The 18,247-nt window shown below is 37.9% G+C and overlaps 1 protein-coding gene across 10 annotated transcripts in view; it reads right to left on the bottom strand.

Moving 5' to 3' along the window:
- The window catches only part of Pka-R2 (cAMP-dependent protein kinase type II regulatory subunit), a 48,791-nt gene that overhangs the window by 8,079 nt on the left and 22,465 nt on the right, over window positions 1-18,247 (bottom strand). For 4 of the 10 annotated variants that reach the window (XM_089469798.1, XM_089469797.1, XM_089469796.1 and 1 more), the window contains 7 exons: window positions 12,103-12,323; window positions 3,887-4,068; window positions 3,424-3,524; window positions 3,125-3,220; window positions 2,294-2,441; window positions 2,133-2,208; window positions 1,530-1,715 (listed from right to left, as the gene is read on the bottom strand). In XM_089469798.1, the coding sequence (XP_089325924.1) occupies window positions 1,530-1,715; window positions 2,133-2,208; window positions 2,294-2,441; window positions 3,125-3,220; window positions 3,424-3,524; window positions 3,887-4,068; window positions 12,103-12,316 (1,003 nt within the window). In that variant the 5' untranslated portion in view covers window positions 12,317-12,323. Of the gene's footprint in view, window positions 1-117; window positions 427-1,149; window positions 1,323-1,529; window positions 1,716-2,132; window positions 2,209-2,293; window positions 2,442-3,124; window positions 3,221-3,423; window positions 3,525-3,886; window positions 4,069-6,926; window positions 7,052-8,787; window positions 9,230-12,102; window positions 12,324-18,247 lie in introns of those variants that run through there. The other 6 variants (XM_089469795.1, XM_018009823.2, XM_089469799.1 and 3 more) reach the window with 6 other exon arrangements.

The raw sequence follows: 18,247 nt of genomic DNA, 5'->3' as shown, positions 1-18,247 counted from the left end.
GTATACTTCATGTTTTGTATGCCTTTTTCTCGCTATGTGTGTGCGTGTGTGTACGAGGGTGTGTGTGGGTGTGTGTGTGTGCGCAACAAAAATAAAATAATACCAATCAACTGCATATAAATTGAAATTTGCTCGGAAACTGTAAAATTTTTAATGACAGCTCGTCCACACTCGTCTTTTCATTTCTTTCGTTACACAAGAAATTTTCTTTTTTTTCGGGCTTACGAACCTACAAACATAGTTATAATATTAATATTATTTAAAACAAAAACAAAGAAGCAAAATGACTGAGCTTGTGCGGCATATTTCACAGATTTGTATTGCGGCGCGCCATTTCGGTGAACATCTGTTCGTACATCAGAATATTGCGCTTGAGCACGTCGGTGAGGAAGCCCAGGATACGCTCAAAGGCATCTGTGTCCAGGACTGGGACGGAATGGAGTTATAATTAAAACCTAAGCATAAGCTACGATATAACAACAAGGGAGAAGGGGGGTGAGTCAAACAGGTGCAACACGTTTTTGTGTGTGTGTCCTAAAAGGGATTCTATAAAATGCTCTTGCTTTTAGTGTGAAGTAAGGCAAGATTCTTCTAGGTGATGCTTAGGAAGTGTAAAAGGATTTTACCTTAAGTTTATTTCTGATTCAATTTCGATTCTTCTTAGTACTTAAACCTGTGTGCCTTTATTTATCGTTCGTTTATCGTTCCTCTGTTATTTCATAGCTCCCGTCCGGCTATATATTTCTTCTCTAACTTTCTCCTTTAGCTCTTGTGTCTAGTTCAGCTCTCTAACTTTCCCGGCTCTCTATACCTTCTCTAGCTATCTTTGCCTCTCTATGTATTTCTCTCTCTTTTGCTCCTTTTCTCTCTTTCTTAGACTCGCACTGTCTTCTTTTTTCACTTTTCCTTACTGCAGCTTCCTCATTAACCTCATTCAATTTTGTTATCTAACTTATCGCCTCTCTATGCGATTTTCACATATGCATTAAGGCTTACAACTAGATTTAACAGTGTTCTTATATACATGTAATATATATATGTATATGTATATGTATATGTGTATAGTATTAAGTAATTTAACAAAAGTGCGAGTGCTAAACAAGTGTGTGCACACACAGGTATTGCATGGCATGTTTTGGTATACATCACCCCTCTTCCCCTCTTGGTAGCAACTGGATAATAACTAATGCCCAATTAGATGGACTGCAGGCTGTCAAAGTAGGCGCGCAGATCGAGCTCCAGATAGCGATAGTCGCATATGCCGCGCTGCAGTAGGTTAATGCAGCGTCCCAGCAGTCGCTCAAAGCAAACAACATCCAAAACTACACACACAGAATTACACACACATTACGCACAACACGACAGAACACAAAACATAACATAAAACACAACACAAGTGCACAAATGAGCGCCAGGATAAGTGCATAAACAAATAAACGGAAAATAAAAACAAAAATAAGAAGCATTAAATAGCTGGCTGGAAGCGAGGCGCTAAATGGATTGCCCGTTAGGCTATAGGCGGGACTTACATGCGAGCTTTACAGTGCCGCCCGTGGCGTAAACGGAAGCAGCCCTTGGCCGATGTGTCACCAGGGCCAGTTCACCAAAGTATTGACCCTTGCCCAGCTGGGATATCTCGATTTCGGAATCATCCTGATCCATGCGCACCGATACAGTGCCCTCCTCGATGAAGTACATGCCATCAGCAGCATCACCTGAGCAATATAGTAATCAAACAATTAATTAGTCATCAATGAACTACGAGTAATCGATCATTGAATATTATTTAATCTAAAAGTTAGTTTTTTTGTCATTAAGAATTATCTTTTAGTTATTACTCTCAGATTGTAGTAAGAAATCAAAATTTAGTAGTTAATGGTTTGTGGTTTGTAATTAGTAGTTAGTAGTTAGCATATTGAATTTATTACTTTGTTAATTTTTTGTGTAGTATTTATTAGATATTGGTCATTAGTTAGTAGTAAGTAATAAGTACTAAATAGTTAGCACTTATCACTTATTAATTATTAGTTGATAATTATTAATAATTAGTTAGTTATTAATTATTATCATTAATCGACAACTTTAATCTTTTTTTCAGAAATCGTGACTCAATCAGCCAGATTCTATCTTACCCTGCTTGATGATACGTTCGCCATCCTCGTAGGTCTTGGTGACCAGAGCATCGGCCAGATTCATACGCTCGTAGTTCTAAAACGATAAAAGGAAAGTGTACGTTTAGTATTTTCTATATTATCACATTTTAATATACTATTTCTCTTTGATCTATTCTCACCTGCAGCGCCTTTAACATGGGCACACTGTTTAGCAGCTCCTCGTACATTTTTCGCTTCTTGAACGCCGACTTGAGCAATATGCGCCGGAATGTCTGACGATCCATGGCCCAGAGTAGCCCAACTGTTTCAGCCTGTACGGTAGCCGCTCTATAAAAATTATTAGTTTGAAAACATTAAATTAAGTATTCTAAATTTTTAATTATCTTATCTATGTTACAATTGAAGTAGATATATGAAAAAGCTTTAAACTACAAGGCGCCCAGAATAAGTAGAGCGAGTAGAGCAAAATGTCAGTGGCCGTCTCTAGGCCGACTAATGTGCCATTTAAACTTGCTAAAAATACCACTCGAATCCTTTGTTTAACATTTCGAATGTGCTTAACATTGGCTCAACTGTTATTTAACATTGCCTGGCTTCAAAGAATATATTGTTGCATAGCTACAAGGAGCAACAGCCGCGAACAAACCGTTTTTATACGAGATTTACTAATTCAATATCTCCAGAATATGGAGGTCTGATGAAATTTCTATGTGAAGTGCTCAAAACATTCTAAATGTATTGCTCGTTAAAATAAACTTGTTATGATTGAAAATTTCCATAAATTCACCATACAAAATTATTTAACCCTTAAATTAAATTATGGGGCATTCACGCTATGAAAATTGCCAAGTGTCAAATTGAGATGGAAATGTTGCAAAATTAGCACATTTCATGCGTAGACATTGGCTGTCAACATTTTGAATGCAGATAAGTCAAGTCTACATTAGCAGATACAAATAGACGAGTGTTTATCCAACAGATACAAGATACTTAATAATATATATGTTTACCTGGGCATATTGTAGAGCAGCGCTAATTCACCAAATAGTCCGGTGTGGGTATAGGTGCTAATGTGTTTATCATTTATATAGACCTTATAGATGCCACTGTAAAATGGAGGGAGAGAGAATCGATTAGTAAGAGAGAGAGAGAGAGATTGAGAGTAAATTGCATGAATATTACAAATGCAAATTAATTGCGCACACGCCGTCTGCGGTTCACAAATGAATGCTGCCTACTTATTGGAGCGTGCTCACAGACGATGTTAGCGCAATTTGTTGGCATTTTATTTCTCGTTGGCTGTACTCACGATTCAATAACATAAAAATTATCGCCATCATCACCCTGGCGTATGATGAAATCGCCCGGCTGCACCTTTCGCTCGAACATCGCATCCAGCACTTGATTCATCTGCAACAAGCAGAGAAAATAGCCAAAAGGCATTAAGGGGATGCTAGACAAAGACAGAGAGAGGAAATAAGGGGATGGAGGACAACACAAATAGCACACACACTTCCTTACACCTACTCAGCTAACCCGCATACAACGTGATTCGGTTTTGCGGTAGCAACTCTTTGGCTTTTGTGTTCTGGTCGTGTTTTGTGTGCGTGTGTGTGTGTGTGTGTGTGTGTGTGTGTGTGTGTGTGTGTGTGTGTGTGTGTGTGTGTGTGTGTGTGGAATTGGTACCGAAAATATGCGAGAGATTTATGAGTCTTAGATGGAGAAGCAAGGAAACTGAGGACGGGCAAGAGATTGAAAGGATGTGTAAGCACCTGTTCCTTCTCGAGCGAACGGAAGAGCAGCACATTCTTCACTGACTCGATGAGACGCGCGCGCTGTTCATCTGTCTTGGGGAATATGGCAGTTGCGCCATCATCATCATCATCCGCCTCCGGATCGTAAGCCTCGGCGAACACTGATTTGCGACGTGTGCTTTGTACTGCTGGTGGTTCCGCTGCAATTGGAAGCAAACATAGAAATTAGCATAATTTCGTAATTTAAATGGGAAATGTCCTTAATCTTTGTGTGAGTGTCGCAAGTAAAAGAGAAACGTATAACATTTCTTTAGAATATATGCAAATTATTTATAATTTTTGAAATTCCCTATTAACACTTTGAATTATGGCGTCTAGTGGTAAAACTATCGAACTTTAGATATGTGAGTTTTGAAAAACTAGGAACTAGTTATTGATACTATCGATAAGCCGTTTCATCATTTTCCACTTCTGAGGAATAAATAAAATTGCACAAAATATATGTTTAACTATAATCATATATCTTAAATGTCGATCTATGTATAATTTAATGAAGCATAATTTATAAATCTGAAAGCCGATAAGTAATTTATTGAAATAATCGATAGCCTGTTATTGATTTTACAGCACTAAAAAATCAGCTGGTGCCAATAAGAATCTTTGTAGTTTAAACTGGAAGTGAATAATTCCAGTTCCAATGGGATGAATTTCTGTAGGTTCCACATTTTGCTTAACCAATTACATTAATGCCCAAAAACTTTTAAGCCTCGTGCACTTTCAAACCAACCTGAATTTCAAACAATTAACCATGCGCCTGATCAACTTTCTAATCATCATTCGACGCTCTCTTTCAAACTGGGGAATAGTCAAAGCGACAACGTTTTTGTGGAATGGTGTGAAATTAATGAAAACTGTTTAGTTCATTTAGCTAGCCTGGCTGGGCGCTTCAGTTGCTATGTCGCTATTGAGTACAATGTCCTGTGTCCCAGTTTGGCTTTCATGTTTGTGCTCATTAACTAAAGTACACACAGGATGTACCACTCAGCTGTGGGAGGAGGCGTGCTTCACATTTTGGCTTCACAGCGAACATTAATTATATTAAATAGCTAATAGAGACACACGCAGAGAGAGAAAGAAAGAAGACTAGCAGAGTGCGCGGTGGGTAAGGTAGAACGCAGAGAGAGAGAAGAGAGGGAAATGAAACAGACAACCCCCTGTTGATGCCGGATGCGCTTCAGCTCATGTCAACGTCATAGGCATCATCATCATCATTGTCATCATTGTCATAGTCATTGAATCAGCCGGGGTATGTGGTGTCTATCGAATGCATATAAAGTTTTGCGTCAGCACTTTTTTCTTTTTGTTTCTATCAGTCTCAGCAAATCGAATATTTTGTGGGACATGAGATGCAGATGGAATTGTACACAGGAGAGGCAGAGAGAGAGAGAGGGACATGAGATGCAGATGGAATTGTACACAGGAGAGGCAGAGAGAGAGAGAGGGACATGAGATGCAGATGGAATTGTACACAGGAGAGGCAGAGAGAGAGAGAGGAGAGAGAGAGAGTGTGATATCTATCGACAGTGTGATATCTAATTCGGTTGAGGCTATCCAGCAGCCCACACAGCCACTAAAATACACAGCAGTCGGCAAAGTGCAGCTGCAGATACAAAATGTATCTAAGTATCTATGTCTGTATGTATCTTTCTATCTGCTTGCATTATAATTGCGTCTAGTTAGCAGTTTTACAGCTTTGTGTCTCTCGTCTGGCTCGTATATAGGCTACTCTGGCACTTCTTAAGCTTTTGATGATATATCAACAACAACAACAACAACAACAACAACAACGAGCGCAACTCGCTTGACTGCATGCACAAACAGTAAAAAGTAAAATGCTTGCAATTCATCATCAGAAAACGAGACAAAGCAAACAAAGTTGAACGGATGCTCAGATGAACAACTGAACAGATGGTTTTAAGAGAGCAAAACCCACTAAACCAATTGCACCAATTATTCATTTTTGCCAGCAAATAGACTTTCCATATGCACTCTGGAGGGAGATGGGCAAAGAGAGGGAGAGAGGGCAAAAGATATTGTTTTATTATTACATATGCTATGACTGATATAACTTTGCGCATTGATCAGGTTGTTGTTGCAGTTGTAGTTGTTGCTGTCTGGATATTAATAATATTTATTACTTTCCGCATTTCATTAGCATAATTTCTAACTATGTATATTTTATTTTATTTTTGCATATAATTTATAAACTAATTTTAATGTTAGCTTTTAGTAAGCTCTTAGCTGCTATGATTTGCGGCTCAGCTTACATAGTTTGTCATTAGAATTAGATATAATCTATATTGAACTCAACTGGCATTTATTTGTCCATAATTTAGCTTTGATTTGATCATCAATCATTTTAATAAGCGACTTGTTGATTAGTCCACTTATCTAAAGAGACGACCGTAATATAATATCTGTATATTACTATTAGGGTTTGATTAGGGTTTGAACCCTTTTTTCTGTACTTGGCTGAATGGTTGAGTATATGAATAATTCAGCGAAGCTTATCGGGCACTTGAGAAATTCAAGTATGACAGGTATTTGCCCTGTAGAAATTTTCAGATATTTTTACCTGTGAATAGAGTTCATCTTTTTCTCTGTCTGTTAGCTGAGTAAGGCTTTATAAAAATAACACTAAATCTACTTTGTATTACAAATATCACCATCTAGCTCTATTTGCCCTATGGTATAGCACTTGATCCCTGCACTGTCCTCCTATAGACCTGCTTAAAATGTAGCATTTGCTTTGGGTTTCAATTTTTACGTAATTCACGGAGTATTTTTTGTTTTTATTTTATTTTTTTGCAGCTGTTCATCATCTTAGCCATTTTCGTAGATCTCATAGACAACAAACACATGTCCAAGTTTCATATGTGGAGCTATAATTTTTATTGGCGACGTGTCTGACCAAAATGTGTTTTTTGCACTCGCATTTGGCAGGTTGTTTTTTTATGTTTTTCGTATTTGTTTTCTCGGTGTTTTTCTTTTAGCTTACCCGCCAATAGATTACTGGACACTTGCGTCGACATGTTGCGCTGCACTCAATAGATCAATACAAAATTTCTATATGGCTTTTCAGTGCGTTTCAGTTACAAAAAATTCGCAGCCTCGCAAATATCGCTGGAGAAACGAAAAAAAAAAAAAAAAGAAAAACCAGTTGTGCGTTGAACACGTTTGCTAGAAAACTGCAGCTGAAAACTCAAGGTGAAAACGCGAATGCACACAATAAATAAATATATATATATATATACATGTGAGTATATATATATCTGTATATATGTATGCTGTCACACGTTGCGTATGCGTAATAAATATTTATGCACTTGGCCAAAACTTGAGGCTCGATTGCGACTGCGACTGCGACGACAACTGCGACTGCGACTGCAATGGCGATAGCGACTTGTTTTAGCTGAGAAATCACAACGCGCACTTCACACTTTAAAATTTTATCAATACCGAAAAAGTAAAAAAAAAAAAAAAATAACGAATAATATGCTGTTTGCTTTGCTATTGGCTGCGTTTAAGAGTCGTGTCAAGTGTGCGACGCTAAAACTCGTCTAATGATGCACTTACACACACAATCAAACACAGACACACACACACACACATCTTATATGTGCATACATATATTCATCGATATCTAACAACTGCAGCTCTTGAAAAGCGCTTGACGGACTTTCAACTATTATTTTCAAACGGACTGTTGGGGCCAAAACACCAGGATATGGGACCCCGCCCCAGCCACTCACTGTTTAGTACTGTGGCAGAACAGAGCAAACAATTTGATGGAATTTAATTTGATTTGCTTTCTACTTTGAGCATCAAAGCACATAACAAAATTGTATCGATAAAAGGCTATTTATAGTTTTTATTACATTAAAAAGGTCGCTGGGGTTTCAAGCTTTCAAAATTGTTTATATGTACTATTATATGAATTGTGAGTAGATAGAGACATGTATGAAATAAATAATTTTTTTTTTTTTTTTTTGTTATGTATATAGATCAAGTTCTTGAGTTTAATTTTGTAAATCAAATATTTGTTTTTTTTTTTTTCCTATTCAGTGTATTAGCTGCAGCTCATTATTTCCAACTATATAGCACATTTAGCTATTGACCTTAACTAATGTGTGAAATCTGAATTTATTTGTCGAGAAGTATAAAATCTAGAGACTAGAATTATAATCATTTATACTCGAATTTTTCTAGAAGTGTATAGCAGAAGCTTATGGCTAGCTACGAAAGCTGATCTGATTTTTTCAAGAAACTCATAATTTTCGATCATCTCTTCTATTTAAATAATATAGAATAATAATTTAAAACGAATTTTATGCTTATATACAAAATTTTCTAATAAAATTGGGTTGCTTCTGCATTTTACCAACTCCTAGTTCGAACCGAAACTCAATTAACAACTTTTCGCAGTCTTAACTAACATCATAAATTGGGCCTAATTGAAAGCTTAAATTTCATTGTGCATTGAAACGTTTCATTTATGCAGTTTAGCACATATTATTGAACTATATATTAAATATATGTATGTATTATGGCTTTTTAATTGAGTGCAAATTGTGATGGCAATGTCAACAGTTTATCAACTTCAATTTGCTTTGGAATGTGGGCGAAAATATTTTGTTAAATAAAGTTAACTTGACAGCTCTTGATAAAGTTCTGTTGAATATATTCATTTCATTTCATTTATTTATTTATTTTTTTTTTTTTTAGTTAAGTTGCAGTAAATTGTAATAAATTAAATTTGGCTTAAATATAGTTGCATAACCACACACAAGCACGCACACACGCGAACAAATTTAATTAAAAAATGGCAAATAAAAGTTGACTTCATTTAATTTGGTTACGTGGAAGGGGGAGACGCGACGCGATGCTGACGCGAATGAGATTTGCAATGTGAATGCTAATGGCTTGGCGATGACAGTAACTGACTGACTGACTGACTGACTGGTTGAGTGAGTGACTGTTTATGTCTCTTGTGCGCGTCGTGACGTTTGGCTAACGACTAAAGGCGCTGCTCAGACCGCAGCAGCCTTTGGTTCGACACAAGCTGTCAGAAGGAAAGGCGGAAATAGTGCCTGTAAGTAGGCAATGCCTGTCACTGAAGCAGCCACATGTGTGAGTGTCTATGTATGTGTGTGTGGCTCTGTGTTTGTGGCTTGTGTGTGCTATGAATATCTAGCGAGAGATCTGTCTGTCTCTCTCTCTCTCTCACTCTCAGCTTTTCCTGCTGTCGCTGGTCGCAGCGCTTTGTCTCGATTAACATGAGCATTGTTGTTAGTTATATATATATTTATCATTAAGCGCAACAGGAGGCGCGCGCACACACACACACACATACGTATAGCACACACAACATGGCCAACAATTTCCGTGCTGCTGCAAACGCTGCTGGCATGTCAATAATGTTCAAAATGTAACTGCCATGCCAAAGCCTTGTCAGCGCGTGGGCGTGGCACCGCCGCCCACTGCCCTTAAAATGCAAAAACAAAAAAAGAAAAGATAAACAACAAAAATAAAATAACGGCGACCCTTGCTACGTGTGTGCCTGTTGAAGCGTGCGGCAGTCGGGCAGCCGCTGCTCATCCGCATGCTTCAATGGGCGCTCATTGCTTTAACCCCTCGTTCTGTCTCTCTCATGCTCATGTTCTCTCTTTCTAGCGCTGCTGCTGTCTTTGCTGTGAGTGTGTGTGTGTACAACGTAAGCGTTAATAAAATGTACAAACTGCTCACACATACACAGACACGCACTCATACACACACACACACAACCGCACACCTTATTAAGCCACATTTTGGCACCCGCAAAAATTGCTGTACGTATACTTAATATTTTTTTCATACAAATGGCGAGCTATTTGCGTGTGAGTGTGTGTGCGTGGCGCGCTTAAAGCATATTTAAATCAAAACGAGCTAACCTAACCATAAATAGACATAAAAGCGCTGCAATGGGGGGCGTGGCACATGGAATACACTCGGAGCTATTTGCGTGCTGCTCTCACGCTCAGCTGCACTCCTGAGGGCTTCACTGAGCAAAGCCAAGCACAGCAACTGTTCGGCAGGCGGGCAAGGAAAAGATATTAAAAAATGAAAAAAAAAGGTCAATGCGATAGTGAGACGAACGAGCCCCAATGCAAACTTCAATTAAATGTCACGCAGTGCGACATCTTTTGTATTAAGATAGTAGATGCAATTGACAGGTCATCGAAGAGATGTTCGAGCTTGAATTTCTTTTATGTAGCGGGAACGAAAACTTAAATTTATTGAGTGAAAATTGTGAGTGAAAAGATTTGTACCTTTAAATAGATAAACATTGATATGTATTCTAATTAAATGAATTTTTAAGCATACACATAAAATTCATTCTTTTGAAAAGATACCTCTCCCTTTGCAGTTTGCATTCTAATTGGACCAATACTTCAAAAAGTAGGATTCATTCCAATTAAAGGGTAATGCTCTACTGTAAACTCGATTACGTTCCAGTTGGATGAATGCTGTCTTCCAATTGGATGCATTTTATTTTACAGTATATTCATTTAATTTAAAGCGGGGTGGATTTTTTAACAATTTAAAAGGAAAATATTTACATAAAGAGCTAATAAATATATTAAAATTTTATTATAATTAATAATTGTTAACAAATATATATATTTCAGGCTTACAACAGGCTATCACCCTTTGTTATATGAATTTTACGTATTTATATCCGACTTGGAATCATTGTCAATTCCAATCAATTGCATTTACCTATCTATCATTCCATATATGTAACATGAAGATCTAAAGCTGTCAATCTGGCGCAGCTTGGTTTATTTACACAGCTCTCGAGCTGTGTGCGCAATTAATAGATTTCTAATGAGAGCAGGAATGCAGCAGTGCAAAGGATAACGAATGCCAGGATGTGGCGAGAGGAGAGCAAAGCAAAGAGCACATTTGTTCACTTGACACGGCGTTGCTTGAGCTGAGGAGCTGCGTGTTTGATTAACCGGAAGATAAACACGCAGAGCCACGCAGAGCAGCTGCGGACCACACTCCGTCAAGGACTTGCTCCTGACAACTTTATCAACATTATTATTTAATTTGCTGTGGCACTGGGCGGCTGGCTAACACACAAAGCAAAAGAAGATGTACGCCAGCGCTCAAGATGGATGCAAGGAGCGCTTGGACTGCGTGACCAGCTGGCGCTAATTGTCTGCACACGTGCGTCGCATTATGAGAAATAATGAGATATAGATACAAACACACATACACACTCACACACGCACATACACACAGGCTGTTGCTGAAAGTAAAACTTTTCAATTTGCAAGCTCGTTTCCCTTTTTTTATGGTTTCCTCAGTTACTTTTTTCGGTTTTTTCTTTGTTTTTGTTTTGTTTAGGCTTTCAGTTTTATAATTAGAATTTAGTGCAGGGTTTTGACCAAAATCAAGGGCCAAGCTCGTGGCCGCGTTTTGACGTCAAATTGCAGGCGGTGCCGCACCACACCACCCCGCCCCAGTTAAAGCCAGCCAAAAAGTTGGCCTACTATAAATAGTTCCATGTTGACTGCAATTTAAAGCTTTGCCACGACACGCGGCGCTCGCAGTGACGCACAAGCCTCACGAGACATGGAAATAGTTGACCCGCCAAAGGGAATTCATGTTTGGTGTTCTTGTTTTTGGGACACGCAATGCTCGCATTGCTCATTTGTTAGCATATTCACTGGGAGGCGTGTTGATAAACTATGAAGAAAAACAATATTGATTTTCCTCAACTAAGTTGAGTTAGTTGTGCAAAGTGTACAAATATTTGCTCAATGGCATTTAAATGTTTGGTATAATACCCAGGAGAACGCTCAAGTTACTAATAGTTGGTAAAGTTAATATTTGGTAATGATCAATAGAATGCTAATAGCAGATGGTGGCAAGCCAAAAATATTCTCTATTACACGATAGAAAACGTATTTATCGATCATTGATTACCGTAGAAAGTATCAATTCTTTAAAAGAGCCTATGATACAGTTACAGTCAATAAATTTTCGATTGACTATAGTAAGCTGATAACACATAGCATTCATAAACTTAATTGCTCGCAGCAATCGATAACAAAATCGATCAACTGTCCTTATGCACTACCATAGGATCATAATCTTAGCACTCTGATTAACCGTGCCCGACTTACCATCGCCTTCCTGTGAGTTGACGCTTTGATTATCATCGGCCGTGTTATCGGTGCTGCCTGTGACTGGCCGATTAGCCTGAAGTTTGTTGAAGTAATCGGCAGCAAAGTCAATCAGATCCGGCGGCTGTTCGACCAAATACGAAATCGAGAACTGCAAAAGCACCTCCTTGAGCTCATCGGGAACCTGGATGCGTCGACTCGAATCGGTAGACATGTTTGTGCTGAAAAAATGCAAGAAATAGCCCATATGAGACAGCTGCTATCAATATATACAAGATAGAATGAGGCATAGAAATCATTAGATAAACATCAATCAAAATTTTGATGGATAAGTGTGTGCGTCAGCCGTTATTTCTTTATCTATTGCCAGAGTCTTAAAAATAGATTGATAGATTACACTGATTCGCATGAATTTCGCAATGCTGAAAATAAATGGTTATTTTGATTGAATTATAAGGAATTGTATTTGGGCATTATTTGAGATTTCGTTGGAATATACAAGAGGTGATATTTAGTGGAAATTGTTGCCCCAACAAGTGTCAAGTGCTGGGCATGGGAACAGCGCTCAAAACAATTTACAACTAATTGCAGCAGCGAGACCTCAACTGACGCTGACATAAACATTATATGGGAATAAATACACATACAAATATACATACATAAATGCTTATACACGGGTATACACATGTTTTTGTCAGCTATAGTCTAGAGTAATCTAGTGCCTCTCGTCGACTTTAAACAGCGCCTCTTTATGCCCATTTGTGTAATTTGTCACGCGTGAGTTTGACCTCGAGCTAGTTGAGTGGCCCCTCGTTGCGCCCATGGGTCATTTATATTTTTATTTTTATTTTCATTCTCATTTTCATTTACATTTTGTTTTGTTTGTTTGCTTGTTTTATTACTTTTTGACTATCCACGGAAGCTACAATACAATTCCCAATTCAACACCTCTCATCAACAGCCATACAAATGTAAACAACTGCAACAACAAGAACAACAGTACTAGCAGCAGCAGCAACAACAACAACTATAAACATTACCATAACTTTAGTTCATTCGTTCGTTATTCGCGTCATCGAACAGCGCGTGATTCAACGTTGCACAATTTATTTTTCGTCGTTCTTATTTTATTTTTTGTTTTTATTTTTATTTTAAGTATATGTATATATCTGCATTTACACATATATATATAATTTTTTTTTTTCAGATTTTGTCGCCGGCTTGTTGCGTTCGTAGAAAACGTAGAACGTGAGCTTCATGTCAATTATGCGACTGCAGCGATGCCACGAAATTTCATACACAAAAAGAGATATTTGTGTGTGTGTTTGTAAAACATATAGTAGTTCATATATTTATATACACGTATGCATAATGACTGAATAATCCATCAACTGTACTCGGTTTATACTCTCGTAATAGTCATTTAATTTAAGCATTTCTTTTAAATATTATCTATATTTTCTTTAATATTATTATTTTTAGTTTTAATGCTATTATCATCACTATCATCTTGATTATTTGATTTGATTGAATTCCTACCTCAACACAAAAAAAAAAAAAAATAAAAAATAAAAAAAAAACATCTTTATTATTATTACTATTAATCATCATTAGATTTGTATGTATTGATTATAATTGTCATTATTATGATCATTAGCATTATCATTGTCAACATATAAGTATTCACTTGTTGTTGCTAGCCTAATCATTAGCATTATCATTATTATTGTCATTGTCATAAGCATTGGCATTACAATAGTCATTATCATTATTATAAATATTACTCATATTGTCATTGCTAATACCATTATCATTGTCATAATTATTATCATTATCTCAATTGTTACTATTCTATCTATCAACCAAAGCCCCATGAACTCATCCCCAATTTCAACATTGCGAATTAATAAATTGCTCATATAATTACCTTAATGCCAACTCAACTAGTTGCCAAGCATCTCTCTAATTATTTAACATAATTAGTTCATTTAATTACCCAACGATTTGCCTGTTTAATTAATTGTGTTTTAGATTATATTAATATAGTTATATTTGTCACAAGCTGAGCAGAGCTCTGCATGCTTTGCACTTGCTTCTAAATGCTCCAATTAATTTGAAATTTCTCAGAAAATTGGCTACCCCCAGCTCACCCTCTCGCTAACACCCTGCCATCCACTGATTCCCTCATTCTCTCTACGATGACTTAATCGCATTATCCGTTATTTCTGCACGAACGCAATATTAAATACTTGAAAAGTTTTTCTTGCTGTCAAGAAATGCAAAAACAAAGCAATTTACGTATTTCTATTATGCATCAGCTATGCAGCCATGTAGTCGGGGGAGGGAGGAGGTAGCGGGGCTGGAAAGATAGCTAACTGCTTGGTTGAATATTTGCTATAGCACTTAGTGCAGAACATGGCCAGAAGCATTTAACAGTCAAGTGACAATTGTCAATTGCCAATTTGCAGTTGGCAATTGGCAGTTGGCTAAATGGGCTAAAATCAAATGTGACAGCAAAAAACTCGACAGGAGATTGGCTAGGAGGTGCCAGACGGCAGCCTTTATTAGTTTGTAATTTTGATTTTAATATTTATTTATTCGTCGCTTTCTGGCCGCAGGCCAAGTTGAATATTAATGAACTTAATTGAAAAAGTTCGGCTCAAAAACACAAACTGCGTAGGTATACAAAAAGAGAGTGAGAGAGAGGAAGTGAGAGAGGTAGAGAGCGCGAGGGTGTGTGTGTGCGTGTGTTGATTCGCAGCAAACAGGCAACAACTGCAACAACAACAACAACTGTTGCTGCTGTTGCTCCTGTGCCTGCGTCGTCAGCCGGGGCAAAAATTAATTTCCAAAATTACGACAAATAAAATGTTGCGGGCAACTTTTCAACAGCCAAACGAGAATACTTAGCTGCTGTAGAATCAAAGGGGCAGATAGGGGGGGAGGGGGCGAGTGAGGGCGTAGCTGAGGCAGAGCTGCGCCCACACAACAATAACTGTAGCTCAATGCGCAATTTACATAATTACGCATATTTGACTCAAACTTATAAATATTTATGTAGCTAGAGCTTTTCAATGAACTTCACGCTGGCATCCAGGAGCGGTTAAGCCAGCAGCTGCCGGGGGCTGCAACAGTGAGTGCAAAATATATGTTGACTGTAGCATGCATTCAAAACTTGCGCGGAAAGTATTTGAGTAAGATTTATGCAAGCTTCAAGAAGTGATTCAATTTCCGTGAAAGTTAAGGACAAAGTGAGGGAATTCTTGAAGTTGAAAATATTAATAAGACGAAAAACTAACTGGGAAAGTATATATGAAATATAATACAGATAAATGTATGCATTAATTATAAAAAAAAGTATTTAAATATTTTTGGGAATGTAATAATATGGAAAAATTCTTGGAGTTGAAAATATTAATGAGAAAATTAAAATTAATTAGGAAAATAAAGAAATATTAATATTCATTATTTATTTGCATATATATTATTAATCATTTAATATTTTATTATTATCATTTAAACCAAAATAATACTATATTAATATAGTATACTATATTAATATTTTAGTATAAGTGCGTTTACGTAAAGTGAAAAGAATGTATTTCTCAATGGCTGCACACACCTGGCTGGCGAATGAATCAACTGAGTCAACGTGATTTTATCAATAGGCGCAGCAAGAAAATGCGAAACAAGAATAGAAGAAAAAAAAAAAAAAAGAAGCAGAACAAAACTATTGGCGACTGGGCGAGTTGTTTGTTGCTATTGGCTGCGACGAGGCGGCCAATTAGTGGGTCAAGGCGGTTTACTCAGAGACTACGCAATGCACTGCATAAATAAATTATGTGCTTTCAAAGCGACAGCTTAAAATAGCGCAGAGGTAAACGATAGATAGACGGACGGACGGACAGACTGACGATTGGACGAGTTGCACTTTGGCATGAAATCGAGTTAAGCGGCTTCAGCTGTATACGGGCACGGACCAACACACGTAGAGCAGAAAAGGTCCTCGCTATTAGACGAGTAGACAAACACCAAAAGTTAGTTGGAGGAGCAGGAGCAGAAGCAGGAGCAGCAGTGGACGCGTGCTAGGGCCAACAGAAAGAAACTTAAGCCATGCTCATTTCCTTACAATTTCCGTTGTTAGTTCCGTAGTGCGAGTGGGGAACACAGAGCCAGAGACAGATGGAAAAATGCAGCATCGAGTGTGGCGGGCGAATTGCATTTGTGTACGTTGGGGCGTATGCGCAATGTCACCAACTGCAATTTCAGCTGCAGACAAATTGCCAAATCTGGCAACAGTTGAGGTCAAGCGCTGCCAACTTGTGCGCAGCTTTTTTTTCTTACTTCTCAGCCCCCTCTTGATTCAGGATGAGATAGCTTTAAATACTGTTTGACTACAGTTTAGAAACTTGTTCAAATAACTCTCAGCGAAGAGTAGAGAATATATACGGAATGGTAAATACCCTAAATTACTTCCTTACTTTGTCGTAATGCATATTACGAAATTGTTCAATTAATTTATTCTTTATTCATTAGGAAGTATGACATTTCATAGGTTAAGATTTATACACGCATTTTTAATAAAGTCATAAATTTCTAATAATGTTTAGTATCTTATCTTGTGTATATATTTTTTTTTAGAGAGAATATTCTTCTTTGCTTAAAGTTTTTACCCTGCAAAATAATTTTATATTATTTTATATCGCTTCTCATCTCTGTTTCAGTTCCTCATGCAGCCTCTTATATGAACTTAATCTCAGAATTTAGTCTCTCGTCTGGTATCTTATTAAATTCCTTGTCGAATCTTCTACCTTCCTCTCTCTCTCTCTCGAATTCTCTCTCTTTCTCTTTCCGACTGTCTCTATAAATCTTTCGTCACTTTTCACCAGTTTGCTTGTCCTCCCTTTAAGATAGTCTCATATTCTCTCAAGTCTTTCGTCTGCATTCTCGTTTGGTCTTCCCCTTCTCTTTTAGCATACTCTCCCGTCTAGTCTACCCTCACGTCTAGTCTATTCCCCATTGGGGCTGTCCACACGCCTCTTATCTAATTTATGTGTGCGCAATCAGCAGTCTACTTCAGTTGGCATTCTTAAAGCTGTCTAGTCTCTTTAATTGTTGCGCCCTTTTAAAGCATGCTGTTTTCGCATCTTTATTATACATTGGCTCAGCCACTGACTGTTGCCGACAATATCTTTGGCTGTAAATCTAAAAGTTTTTACTTAAATAAAGTAAAAGTTTTCTGCTCGCAAATCAGTTTAAGCAATTTCGCTAATGCTATGCACGCTGCGTCCTGCTGAGTTGTTGCCACATGCCGCACACACACTCACACACACACACACACACACACACAGCACGCCCACACCTACATGCTGTTAGTTATTTTAGCAAGTCACGTTTTGTCGGCTGAAGTACGCACACGGTTCAGTAGCTGCGGTTATGCTCATCATCCCTTAGAGCGACGATGATCGCGTTTTAGCTCAGCTCGTTGCAGTGTTTTTATGGAATTAGCCAACTTAACTTGGCCATTTTTGTCGCAATTGCAAGAGTAAACCCAACTCACGCTCCCACTCCCTCCCGCTCCCAGATGTGCGCGTAAAATGATTATGGTTTACGTGTGTGTAGCTGCTGCCCAAAGCGCCTGATCCCCAACAGATGCAAACAGATTGGGCAGCAGGTGACACGAACAGGTAGGTAGCTGCTCTTCGCACTCATTACTCTGCTTGATTCGCATTAATCAGCACATATGTGTATCTGTGTGAGTGTCGCAAAGTAAAGAGTGTGTCACACACACACACAGACACAGACACAGACTCAGACAGCCACTATTCCATCCGCTTATGCTCCACTCACAGCTCGAGCTGCATTAGAGCAAATTCAGTTTAAGTTGAGCTGTAATTGAATTTGAAACTTGTCGCAAATGCAATTCGCATGCGTCCTTCAAGCTCAAAATTTTGAACTGAATAAAGAGTTACTGTCAGCAGATACTTTAGTTGGAAAAGTCTGGATCTGGCGTCAGATACTTTTCTTCTATATCTGAAACACTGGAAATGGGAGGATACCCCTTTGCTATCTTGTATACATCATATTAGTGTCTTATCTGAGCTGGGCTCTATATATTGGAACACATTTTAATTAAATAAATATA

Source organism: Drosophila arizonae, chromosome 5, assembly GCF_054131065.1.
Source record: "Drosophila arizonae isolate 15081-1271.41 chromosome 5, UAZ_ARI_1.0, whole genome shotgun sequence".
Lineage (NCBI taxonomy): Eukaryota > Metazoa > Arthropoda > Insecta > Diptera > Drosophilidae > Drosophila > Drosophila arizonae.
This window is presented reverse-complemented; position numbering and strand designations above follow the sequence as displayed.